Here is a 13,698-nt window from a genome sequence, read left to right as displayed (position 1 = left end):
AAGTTTTTATCTTTATGAGATAGGGGAATACTTTTTCTATTTTTATTTTTTTTAACAAATTGAGTACTAGTGTGTTCACACTTCGGAAATTACAATATGCAAATTGTAATTTTAATTAGAAAACATAGAACATGTCAAATGTATAAACTGTTATTTATGCAGTATATATTTCGTAAATCATTTCGTGTTTATTTTTGACGAAAACTTGCATTTACTTGTTAATACTTAAGAAATAATGGTATGCATTATAGACCTGTGAAAGTAAGACATGTAGTGTAATTACATTCCATATCCACATGAGTCGGGTAGCTTTATAATTTTGCAACAAAGGAGTTTTATACATGCGTTATAAAATTTTATAATTTTCAATCAGAGCTAGTCCTGTGTTTGATGGGCCCTAAGGCGGACGATGAAAATTAGGCCCCCCAGCGACAAAATTCAAAGGTGTATTATGCGACTTATTGTTAACTTAAAAAATTAACATTAAAACAACAACGAAATATATCATAGAAACGATTTATATTATAAATCATCAAACCAAAAATTCAAACAATTAGTTAAATACTATTCGTCTTGCTATTTTAGAGGCAAAAACATCAATCAAATCTGAATAACTTGGCTGATCAACCATTTCTTTTTCTATTGATAACATAGCCAACCCGTTTAATCTTTTTTGTGACATAGTTGATCAGAGATAGGTCTTAATCGACTCCAATTTCGAGAAACTTCTTTCCGCAGATGCAGTTGTAACCGGTACGGTTAACAAAATTTCGTAAGCAATATAAGCATTTGGGAAACAAATATCCAATGTCTTCAAATAGTGTAGCACTTCAATTGCTCTTGTTGCTTCATTTGGTAAATAAATCTTCAAGACTTGTAACTCCGAACATAAATCATCTCCACTGATATCCGAAAGCCTATTATGTTCAAGATATTTCTCAAGATTCATACAAGAGTTCAACAAACTTGATAAAGTTGCACTCCTTAACCTCTTCAAATTAAACAAAAATCCAAATATACCATCATATTGTTTGAATTGCTCAAATCGAGTCCTCAGAAAAGATAGAGTTTGATCAATTATAAAAACAAAGTACTCAACTCTAAATAATTCTTCTGCTGATTGCTTTACCTCATTACTACAGTTTTCATCAAATTGCTTTTTTCTTCAAATTATGCTTTTTTCTGTAAATACAGCTTCAATTCCCATTTTGTTTGCCTTTTTTGTCGCTTCATCCATGGCAATGGCAAATCCAAATTCTCTATAATCTTCAAGAAATGAAACAAGTCCTTACAATAGGTCGATAGCATGATCAATATCCATGGATTCAGTTTGAAGAAATTTACTCACAATATTGACTACATGCAACAACCTGTACCAGATTACCATGCCAAGCAAGAACTCAAAATTCTGGAGTTCATGTGTTGCCAACGACTCGATTTCACTCTTTACTTTAGGATCTTCGTTAGTTTCTACCAAATCAAGTAATGCTTCTCTTATCTATGCAGTTTTCTCCATTATAGGCTTCACACTCTCAACATGACTTTCCCAACGTGTTTGTGACAACGGCTTCACTGTCAACCCTTTTACATTATCTTTAAAAATTTGTCATTGCTTGGTAGAAGATGAAAACAAAGTGTAGATGCGTTGTATCACTCCAAAGAAGGATACAATTTTGGAACAATAATTCACCATGTCACATAACGCTAGATTTAGACTATGAGCACCACATGGAGTATGGAAAGCTCGGGGATTCATTTCGTGTACTCTTCTTTGCACACCTTTGTGCTTTCCACTCATGTTAGATCCATTATCATACCCTTGCCCTCTAATGTCATCAATATCCAGATCGAGTTTGATCAAAGCCTTTTGAAGCTCGGTTGTAAGTCCAAGTCCCGTTGTATCATCTACCTTCAAAAATTCAAGCTAATGTTCTTCAACTGTAGGTAAGTTTGTCGAATCATCTACAAATCGTACTATTAATGACATCTACTCCTCCTGACTTGAATCTGGGGTACAATCAAGTATAACTGCAAAATATTTTGCATGTTTAACTTTCTTGACAATTGCACTTCTCACCTCATTAGCTAACAACTGTATGAACTCATTTTGAATTTTTTTGCCAAGATACGTGTATTGAATCTCTTTTGCATTAGCCCGACGAAGGTGCTCTTTCATTATTGGATCAAATTCACTAACCATTTCCACCATTTGTAAAAACAGACCATTGTTATCAACATTTAGCCTCTCATCATCTCCTCGAAATGACAAGGTGTTTTTGACGAGTCTTTTTACAATAGTGATTATTCTTGTTAATACATGCCTCCAATGTTCTCTTTCTGCATCGATCAACAATCCAATGCTTTTATCAATTGTAGTTTTTGTTCGAAGCCTATTTTCCAATTCAATCCAACTAGTCATGCAACATAAATGCTCTTCATTTCCTTCATGACTTTTAATAGACCGATGCAAATTATGCCAATCTTTGAATCCATCGTTACCAAGTTGGCCAACTTTGGTAACATTTTGGGTGTTTTAAACAACTTGCAACAAAAGCAAAAGATCCTATTCATAGATATTGAATATACTACCCATCTTCTATCAATTATTTGCCCATTTCGTAGCAATCACTTATATTGTGAAGAATCAAAATGCCTATTTGTACAATCTTTTGGAAATGAGATGTCATCAACTCTTTTTGGATCCCTTTCAACTAAGTAATCCCTTGTTATCTGATCAATGATTTTCCAATTCCCGGGATCATCCAAATTTAGAGAAAAGCAACCCTCTTCTTCCTTGTCATCTACTTCATTAACACATGCATGTTTCATCACCTCTTCTTTCTTATCATCTACTATATTAACATAGGCAGGTTGACTCACTTTTTCATCTTTATCATATTCTTCATTAACACATGCAGGTTGAATCTCTATTTCATCCTCATTCAACGTATTCACATTCTTGCTTTTAAAGTACTTGCTAATATCCCCTGTTTGACTTTGAATTAACGAAATTTCATTTCGTTTCCTTTTTCTCTTTTGAGCACCAGACTCATATTTAGGAGGCATGGTGTATGAGTCTATATCTGATGCCCAATGATTAACATAAAAAATAATTACAAAATATCTCAAATCATCACACAGTTAGAGTTTTCAATATAGTTATTATGTGCACCTGTGCAATTGTTGATCCTCTAATAATCAATCATATAAGCCGACCAGGCCATATTTATATAAGCCAACAAGGCTTCAAACATTTTTAATTTCTTCGATGACAAGTTAAGGCAAGCCATTGCTTACCTGACAAGTAGAATTTCGATGAAACTGTGGAGTTACACCTTCAAGAATTCCACTGTCACAAGACTCACAACTCCCAACCCTAAAACAAAAATTTCACATCAAACGCTATTACAAATATTAACATGATCATCAAATTACACGCTAATACAAATATGAACATGATAGGAATATTGATTTCCATATTCAAATAAATATTATCAATCATCTCATAATTAAAGTTGTCGTTCAATGGTTAATTGATTATTGACTCTTTTGCTTACACGTATATATGTATGAAATCGATGTAAGCTTTTGGTTTCGTCGGGTTTCCACATTGTTGTTCGTCTTTTCATTAAATTTAATGAAATAATTTTTTATTACATCACTTTAGATCACTTACAATTACTTGTTACCAGATTATCTTCAAAAAATCTGCCAACAAAAGAGACCTGACAGTCCATCTTTACACTTCTTCTATCCTCAAAGTTTAATTCTTAATATCATTATCCTTAACTTTTTATGAATTAGTAGCTACTGTTTCAAATGAGTGTTCCATCCAAATTTTCCATTAAGTTGTTGTAAAGACACAAAATTGCTCTTCCACTCAAATAAGTAATAAATAAATATATTCATAATGAATCACCTAATTGTATAATTATAAAAATAGTGAACTGTTTACATTAATTTTTTACTAATAGCTTATTAATCTCCATTTTTTACACATCTTCATCGATTAGTTACAGGACCGGCTCTGCATTGAACTTTTCTGAAGTATATCCATAACTAAAGATGCTATACATCATGTGCACAATCTTGAACTTTGTCATCAAATTACCAATAGAAATCTATAGAGCCCAACACAAGTCTCGCTTGTAGCCCACAACAGAGACATCTAAATTAACCTGCGTAAAGAATTATTATAACTGAAGTTTAAAGGTTCAATTACAACATGATTTGGGTAATCAGAGTTTGGTAGAATATCCTTACAAGTTGCTCAAGTGTTTCATCCAATAACTGTATATAGTGGTATCATATCTGCAGATGTCAAGATCTCGTGCTCAAAAGTCAAAACTTCGGTCAATAGGATTATAGGAAAACTGATTGTAGAGAAACCCAATGAAGACCTACTAAAATTCAACATCTATTTTATTTTAAAAAATAGAAGTAATTTAGTTTCCATTTGTTTTGATGTCATTAGATTTATTAGAAGCTTAAACATTTTACATACTTCTAGTACTGACTTCGATCTCTCTTCCAAGAGTTGGAATTGATCAAATATTAGTTCACTTCGATAAGTAACAATACTACATCAAAATAAATTTATACTTCTACGACATGCCACATTGAATCGAGTCAACAGTAGCTTTCTAGTTTGTCAATGCTTAGATATATGTCAAATAAATTCTTCTAGTTGCACAACCATCTTCTCTATTTTTAGAATCCCCTATATACTACATTAAGTGACGGCAAGGCTGACCTAGTACTGCAGGTGACTCATCTATGCTACATGACCTAAATTATGCAAGAATGTTAACCAATCAACTTCAGTTAACATAGTGTTCTATGTCGGTAAGCTTAACTTGTAGTTCATTCCAAATAAGCAGTTCACTGAGGGCAATATGGAAAAATAGGAAAGGTAATACTGATACAATCACCTGCCAAAGAGAAGAGAGCAACCGGCTTCATGAAACCAATCAATAAATTCGAAGGATTTGGGGAGTTTTGGAGTGAAGCTTCAACAGAAATCGACTTGGGGATTTTTTTGATTTCAGGGATTTGGGGGTTTTAATTCAATTGGGAAAAGATAAAATCCTACATGAAAGATCAATAATCACCTGGTCGCTGCCCTGCTGGTCCAGTTGGAGTTGAAGTCTTGGAAGTCGGAGGCGACGTCGTACTGGTCGTCTGGTCGTAGGCGGAGCAGTGACTCGCATCGCAGGAGGGAAAGGGATGAAAAAAATGTTTTCCTTTCGACTTTCACTTCATTATTTAAAAAAAAAAAATTGGCCAAAATGAGGCCCCCATCCTGTTTTGGGCCTGAGGCGGAGGCCTCATGGGCCTCGCCATAGGACCGGCCCTGTTTTCAATATATATCCACAAGATGGATCATTAACCTTTGTCATTAGATAGAAAATGCGGTGGGAGATATAATTAGGTGCTTTCCCTAATTTAGGACCATTTGAATCTGATCTATCATGACTTCAGCAAATCACAGCTTTTCAGATGTTAAGTCTCTGACAAAAATCCACATGACAAGAACGAATTCAAACTCCAACACAGAAAATCCACAATTAACTACTGGATACTAAGATAATTAGGTTTAGGATTAGTTCAGTTCTTGCCTTTTGTGTATGATTCATAAAGTTGCCATTCATGATGACAAATGTCATGATGTTATTAGTTTAATTTGATCAAAATATGATGATGTGAAACCGCATAGTAACGGAAATTATGAAACCCACAAAAGATTGTACGATCCAAGAAAGCAAAATTTAATCTCGGTTTGTGGACTTGAACTAAAAACAATGAACCAAGCAACCCCACAATACAAAGCATTCTTGATTACAAAATTCGAAATTCGCACCTGATGTTGAATGTCACAAGATTTTCACTTTGATTAGTTCAAATTGTTCTAAGAAAAACAACGGAATGAAAGAAAGAAAATTGCCTCTCTTTTATTTCTGTCAAAATAATGTATTGAAATTGTACAATGAAAGGAATAATAATATATTCATACTAGCCCTAAATTCTAGTGAAAAATGGAAAATATCAATAGAAGATTACAAAATTTTTACCAAAACTAGAATTCTATCAAGATAAGGAAATTCACGAAAAAGGAAAATTTTTGTCCTGAAACATAACCATGTGACCGCATAGTTCATTGGCTTGCAGTTGCACAAGCCACTCTAGCAGCCTTCCTTTAGTTTCAGACTACCACCATGCGACTACATGGTGGATTGCACTGTGCGATCGCACATTTCATTCCTCTGGTTGCATCTTTGTCCACGCGTATCGGGTTGATCCAACTATTTTCTGCCTTCGACCCCAACATGGAACTTGCCTCATTTCTCGTCACGATCATCATTTCATCAATTGTTTGATTGAACAAGTAGCCCCATCACTTGATTTTCCCATTTTACCCTCGATCGTGTCATCGGTCCACCTTCGATAATCAATGGGTCTTGTCCTGAGCTCGGCTCTTGAAACACATCATCCCCTTCCTCTTCAAAAGGCTTCACTATCGAATCTGTACCTTTATCAAAGAGAGAGATCAAATACATTAAATTTTTTTGAATCATTATACTCACCTAGGAGATCAAACTAGTAGGTGTTGTCATTGATCTTCTCAACAACTTGAGATGGTCCATTTCCCCGTGGTTGCAATTTTGATTTTCTCTGCTTTGGAAAGAGCTCCTTTTTGAAATGTCCCAAACCCAATCACCTTGTTCGAAGGTTGTGCTTTTCCTGCCCTTTTTTGCTTGTGATGCAATAAGTTTGTTCTTGTCTCAGTCCACATCCTAACCTTTTCATGGAGTGACTTTACTAATTCAGCCTTTCTTTTACCGTCTAAGCTCCAATGTTAATTACTAGTAAAAGTAATAAATCTATAGGTGTTAGTGGATTAAAGCTATAAACGATTTTAAATGGTAAAAATGAAGAAGTATAGTAAATGACTCTATTATATGCAAACTCCATGAATGACAAGCACTCATCCCGACTTTTTAAGTTTTTTCTCATCACAGTGTACAACAATTAAGTCATTGTCCTATTAACTACCTTAGTTTACCCATTGGTTTGTGGATAACGAGTTGTAAAAATTAGTAATTTTGTACCTAACTTACCCCACAAACCCGCCAAAAATAACGCAAAAATTTAACATCCTTATCAGACACGATACTCTTAGAGACTCCATATAATCGCACTATCTCCTTAATAAACAAATCAACAATGTGAGTGGTTGCATCATCAGTTTTATGACAAGATATGAAATGCACCATCTTGCTAAACCTATCTACCAGCACAAAGATCTAATATCTTCCATTATATATAATAGGTAAACCCAAGACATAATCCATAGAAATATCGACCCACAGTTCACTAGGAGTAGGTATAGATGTATATAACTCTAGGTAAAGTCTTAGACTTAGCTCTTTAACATTTTATGTATTGACAACATATCCGTTCAACATCACATTTTATCTTAGGCCAATAAAAATGTTCCCTTAACATTTCTAAAGTCTTTTGAACCCCAAAGTATCCCATTAATCCCCCACTATATGCTTCTTTCACTAACAACCCTCGCATTAAACAATTTGAAACATATAATTTATTTTCCCAAAACAGATACCCCTCATGCCTAAAGAACTTATCAACAGCCTCTTTACTACATGATTTGTAAACTTCGAAAATATATAGATCATTTTCATACATGCCCTTAATGTGTTCAAAGCCAAGTAATTTAGAACTCAGAGAAGTTATAGCACATACCTTCGTGACAATGCATCTGCCACTACATTTTCTTTACCTTGTTTGTACCGGATGACGTATGGAAATTTCTCGATGAACTCCAACTATCTCGTATGTCTTTTGTTCAACTTCCTTTGTCCTTGCAAGTGCTTTAGTGATTCATGATCAGTATGTATCACAAATTCCTTAGGCCAGAGGTAATGCTGCCATGTTTCCAAGGCTTGAACAAGTGAGTACAATTCTTTATCATATGTAGTGTAGTTGAAAGCAGTCCCACTCAGCTTTTCATTGAAATAGCCTATTGGTCTCCTATCCTACATCAAAACTACTCCAATCCCTATTCCTGACGCATCACACTCAATCTCGAACTTTTTACCAAAATTGGAAAGTGCTTTAAACAATTTATCCTTAATGGTATTATATACATGCTCTTGTTCTTCACCCTAATGAGATCCTATACTTTTCTTAACTACCTCAGTGAGTGGTGTGGTAATTGGGCTAAAATCTTTCACAAATCATCTATGAAAAATAGCCAAGCCATAAAAACTCCTTACTTCAATTATGATTTTAGGTGTTGGCCAATCTTTGATAACTTTTATCTTTTCTTCATCTACTTTTACCCTATTAGCACTAACCACAAATCTTAGGAAGACAACATTTTCCATGTAAAATGTGCATTTCTTAAAGTTAGCATGTAGTTGTTCTTTCCATAGAACTACAAGCACATTCCTCAAATGTTCTACATGATCATATAGGTTCTCGCTATAGACTAATATGTCGTCAAAGCAAACCACAACAAACTTCCTAATAAAAGCAAGTAAAACATGATTCGCCAATCGCATAAAAGTGCTCAGTGCATTCCTGAGTCCAAATAGCATTACTAATCATTGATATAAGCCATATTTAGTATTAAACGTAGTTTTTCCCTCATCACCTACTCTCATGGGAATTTGATGGTAACAACTCCTAAGGTCAATCTTGCTAAACATGCATGCACCATGTAACTCGTCTAGCAAGTCATCTAACCTAGGGATAGGATGACGATACTTTACCATTATGTTATTGATGGCTCTGCAATCCATGAACATCCTCCAGGTTCTATCCTTCTTTGGCACAAGCAGCACTAGAACAGCATATGGAAACATGCTCTACCCTATGCCTCGAATGGGTGTCAATCCACTGGGTACGTCCTCAGGAAAGACTTCTTCGAACTCTTGCAAAAAAGACTTAGCCAAACTAGGGAGGATGGGTTAGATTTCTCAAAATTGATGAGTGGTTCTTTATAGTCCACAAAATCATCTCCCGTCTCTCTATTATCATTCTCTTCAGCTCACTCTCTTTTGCAAAGAAATTTACTCTAAACTTTTCTTTTCTCTCGGGAGACTATCTCTCTTTCCACTCTTGTGGCTTCACTCTCTTTTTCTATCTATTAGCTACCTCATTATTTTCTATCTTGTTTGCCACTCAACCGTTTTTTTTTTTTTTATCTTACTCAACGTCTCACTTGCCTTCTTTCCTTTTCTCTAAACCTCTCAATCTCCCATCTTCTTTATTTTTTTAGCTTGAATTGGTCCTCATACACTTATGTCGGTGTTAATGGTGTAAGGATAATGGTCCTCCCATCCTTGACGAAGCTATAGTAATTTTTGTACACGTAACAAATGACCTTCTTATCATAGTGCCATGGTCTTCCCAATAAAAAATGTCCCACATGCATATGTACTACATCATACATTACTTCATCACGATAGCTACCGAATGAGAAATTTATCGGTGCACTTCTATTCACCTTAATTTATCCCCATTCATTAAACCATTGTAGAATATAAGGTCTAGGGTATTTCAACAAAGTTAATCCCAATTTCTCTATAAGGGTTGTGCTAGCTACATTAGTACAACTTCCTCCATCTATGATCATGTTGCATACCTTATCGTTAATGTGGCATCGAGTGTGGAATTTGTATTCCCGCTATTGCTCCAAGTCATCCGCCTTGATTTGAGTGTTAAGTGCTCATCTCATGACCAACAGCTCTTTAACAAGAAATTTTACCTTCTCACTGTCACTAATCTTCTCTGATTCTGGCATGCCAACCACCACCTCTCCATTGTCACCCAGCACCATCTCCCTTTTTGTTTGGGCATTGAGAGGTGATGTGCTCGACCCTAAGTACTTGAAATATTTAATATCTCTACTCTTTGATGGTTGTGACCCTGCCTTGTGTACGCTCTTGCTAGCACCTTCCTCTTTTCCTTTTAACAACTCAGCCCTTCATTTAAGAAAAAGCCCCGTCTCCTTTGTTGTTATTTCGCATTGTCAGCAAAAATTGATTTATTATTTCACAAGGTAGAGAACATAACACAATCAGCTACTGCAGCACAGTTGAAGAAGGCCAGTTGTGAAGAATATGGAGCTGAACATGTAACAGCAGATGTCCAGTCTTGGTATAAAGAGTAAAGCAAGCAGATTTTGCTCAATAGGGGACAACGGCAGCAGAATAATTCATTTGGGAAAACTTACAATCCGAGTTGGAAAAAGTACCCAAATTTATCTTGGAGCAATCAAAACTAGAATAAGCCACAGGGTCAATATCAACAGCTAGAGAAAAAGCCTCAATTAGAAGAGATATTTGGTAAATTTATGGAGAAGACAAATCAGTACATGGAAGCTAACAATCAATTCATGAGGAAAATTGAAGCCACTCTTCAAGACCAGAATACAACAATTACAAATTTAGAGACTCAAATGAGACAGATGACATTTGCTTTGACTGGCAGAGCACCAGGCAGCTTACCAAGTAACATGAAAATAAACCCAAAGGAGCATGCTAAGGTAATTACAACTTGAAGTGGAAGGCAGCTACTGGAAACCCATGTAAAAAGGTCGGGTGTAAATTAAGAAACAAAATCTCCAACGATAGAAGAACCAATAGGGCATGTCGAGCAAATAGAGGAATCCACCCCAGCAGAAAAACCAGGCAAACCACAAGGTAAAGCAATTCTTAACCCTCATAAGCCTCCCTTACCTTTCCACAGAGGCTAAAGAAGCAAATGTTGGAGCAACAATAAAAGAAAATTTTCAAAGTTTTCAAGAAACTCCACATCAACATTTCACTCGCCGATGCATTGTTATAGATGCCTAGCTATGCAAAGTTCCTGAAGTACATACTATCAAATAAACACAAGCTATGGGATCACGAGACAGTAATGCTAATAGAGAAATACAGCGCCAGAATTCAGAAAAACTCCCATCGAAACTGAGAGATTCAGGGAGTTTTACAGTTCCTTGCACTATTGGCGAAGTTTAGTTTGATAAAGCTTTGTGTGATCTTGGTGCAAGTATTAATTTAATACCTCTATCTGTTTTCAAGAAACTTGGTTTGGGGGAGGCTAAGGCGACTACAGTAACACAATTGGCGGATCGGTCATTGACACATCCTAGGGGTATAATAGAGGACGTGCTTATCAAGGTTGAAAAATTCATATTCCCTATGGATTTCCTAATCTTGGACATGGAAGAACGCAAAGACATCCCGTTAATACTGGGCAGACCATTTTGGTAACAGGAAGAGCTTTAATCGACGTTTAGAATGAGCAGTTTGATTTGGAGACTGGGAGAAGAGTAGATCTTGTTTAATGTCTTCAAGACAATGAAACTACCTACAGAGACAGATAGCTGTTTCCAAATCGACGTGATTGACAAGGTGGTTTAAGACTCGTTTTTGCTACATAACCCATCAGATACATATGAAGCATGCATTGCACATTCGCAGTCAACGCAGTCCGATTCAGTGGAGATGGAAACTTGTGCAAGGTTTCTGGATACCAACCCACCTTATACACGCAGAAGGCATTTTGAGGAGCTTGGAACGGGACACATGAAACTACTACCGTCCATTCAGCAGCCATCTAAATTAGAACTCAAGCAGCTACCGCCTCATCTCAGATATGTATACTTAAGGGAAGTCATGTACACTTCTAGTGATCATCTCAAACACAGTCAGCATAGTGGAACAGGAGAAACTTCTTAGAGTATCTAGGGAGGATAAGATAGCAATTTGATGGACAATAGCATATATAAAAAGGATCAGCCCTTCACTATGCATGCATAAGACTCTCATGGAAGAGAATTTTCTGCCAACCATATAAAGTCAGTGAAGATTGAACCCAAATATGAAGGAAGTGGTCAGAGCAGAGGTACTCAAACTTCTAGATGCTGGAATCATATATTCGATATCAGACAGTGTATGGACTAGCCCAGTATAGGTGGTACCAAAAAAAGAAGGAATCATGGTAGTGCCTAATTAGAAAAATGAGCTGATACTGACCTGATAGGAGAGAGGGTTTGCATTGATTACCATAAACTCAATACGACAACAAGGAAAGATCACTTTTCCTTTCCATTTATTGACAAATACTGGAGAGATTGGCAAGCCACTCACATTACTATTTCCTCGACGAGTATTCAGGTTACAATTAGATACCAGTGGCACCAGAAAATCAAGAGAAAACAACATTCACTTGCCCTTACGGTACTTTCGCGTACCTCAGAATGCCTTTCAGCCTCTGCAACACCCCTTCCATATTTCAACGATGTATGATGGCGATTTTCTCAAACATGGTAGAGAAATTTATAGAGAAATTTATGGATGACTTCTTGGTCTTTGGGCCTTCATTTGACGAGTGTTTGGAACACTTGAATCAGGTATTACAAAGATGCCGGGAAACCCATTTAGTATTGAACTCAGAAAAATGTCACTTCATGGTACAGAAAGGAATTGTACTTGGACATCGGGTCTCAGCAAAAGGGACCGAGGTAGACAAACTAAAGATTCAGGTTATTGAGAAGCTACCACTACCAACATTAGTTAAAGGAGTTCGCAGCTTCTTGGGACATGCTATATTCTACAAGAGATTCATAAAGGATTTTTCAAAAATCACCAAGCTCTTTGCAACCTGTTAATGAAAAAGATGTGCCCTTTGAATTTAATGAGGAATGTCTAACACCTTTCAACACTTTGAAGGAGAAATTCACGTCAGCATTGGTAATTGTAGCACCTGATTGGGAATTTCCTTTTGAGTTAATGTGTGATGCCAGTGATCACGTCTAGGTACAGTGTTGGAATAGCGATAGAACAAGATCTTCCATGTGATCTATTATGCAAGCCAAACATTGAATGATGCCCAAATCAACTACACAACCACTGAGAAAGAGCTCTTGGCAGTGGTCTATGCCTTTGACAAATTCAGATCATATCTCGTGGGGTCTGAGGTCATAGCCTACACAGATCACGCCGCATTGAAGTATCTAATGACAAAGAAGGATGCTAAGTAGAGATTAATCCATTGGGTATTACTACTGCAAGATTTTGACATTGAAATCAGGGACAAGAAGAGCAGTAAAAATGCAGTAGCTGATTACCTATCGAGATTAGAACATGAAGAACCAGAAGCATTATTGGATATCAACAAAATTTTTCCAGATGAGTAGATGTTCAGTGTAGAAGAAGCCCCATGGCATACAGCTATCGTCAACTATTTAGCTATGTCAATCCCACCGCTAGATTACTCGAGTCACCAGAAGACGAAGTTCTTTGCCGAATGAAATATTATTTTTGGGAAGATCCTGTTCTCTATAGGTGAGGGGCTGATCAAGTTGCGACAACATTTCCTTGCCTAAAACGACCCTGTTTCGCCAGAAGTCGCGTGTAACATCCACGATCGAAGGTGAACCGAAAAACACACATCGTGTTCCAGCTCGTTCGTAACACGATGTACGGGACAACATGCTCAAATTCTCGGATGCGGAACACCGAGCGGGTACGAGGACGCGGATCTCCGATTATCCCCGAACGAGCATTCTACGCTACGTGCAAACGACGTTCTTCCTCGTCCCGGACCTCCATCCGCGCGATGTCGACATCGAAGAGAAATGCTACCTGGTTGATCCTGCAGGTA

At 36.6% G+C, this 13,698-nt stretch overlaps 1 protein-coding gene across 1 annotated transcript; it reads right to left on the bottom strand.

Annotated features, from left to right (window-relative positions):
- Positions 1-688: 688 nt before the first annotated feature.
- Positions 689-2,209, bottom strand: LOC111385965. The gene is made up of 4 exons (XM_023010390.1): positions 2,078-2,209; positions 1,780-1,909; positions 1,193-1,287; positions 689-991 (listed from the first exon to the last, which is right to left on the bottom strand). Exons 1-4 carry the CDS (start codon positions 2,207-2,209, stop codon positions 689-691), a joined length of 660 nt encoding a protein of 219 aa, XP_022866158.1.
- Positions 2,210-13,698: the final 11,489 nt, after the last annotated feature.

The sequence above is a fragment of the Olea europaea genome, unplaced genomic scaffold, assembly GCF_002742605.1.
Source record: "Olea europaea var. sylvestris unplaced genomic scaffold, O_europaea_v1 scaffold336, whole genome shotgun sequence".
Lineage (NCBI taxonomy): Eukaryota > Viridiplantae > Streptophyta > Magnoliopsida > Lamiales > Oleaceae > Olea > Olea europaea.
Note: the sequence above shows the minus strand (reverse complement) of the source record. Positions and strands in the feature narration are given on the sequence as shown.

What these genes read in the sequence shown, in the direction of transcription:
- LOC111385965 (XM_023010390.1), bottom strand. Translation starts at nt 2,209, where the DNA reads ATGGTGGAAATGGTTAGTGAATTTGATCCAATAATGAAAGAGCACCTT. An exon ending in CATGAGTGGAAAGCACAAAG is followed by an intron (nt 1,288 to 1,779) that starts GTGTGCAAAGAA and finishes ACCTATTGTAAG; the next exon opens with GACTTGTTTCATTTCTTGAA. An exon ending in ACAAAATGGGAATTGAAGCT is followed by an intron (nt 992 to 1,192) that starts GTATTTACAGAA and finishes TTTAATTTGAAG; the next exon opens with AGGTTAAGGAGTGCAACTTT.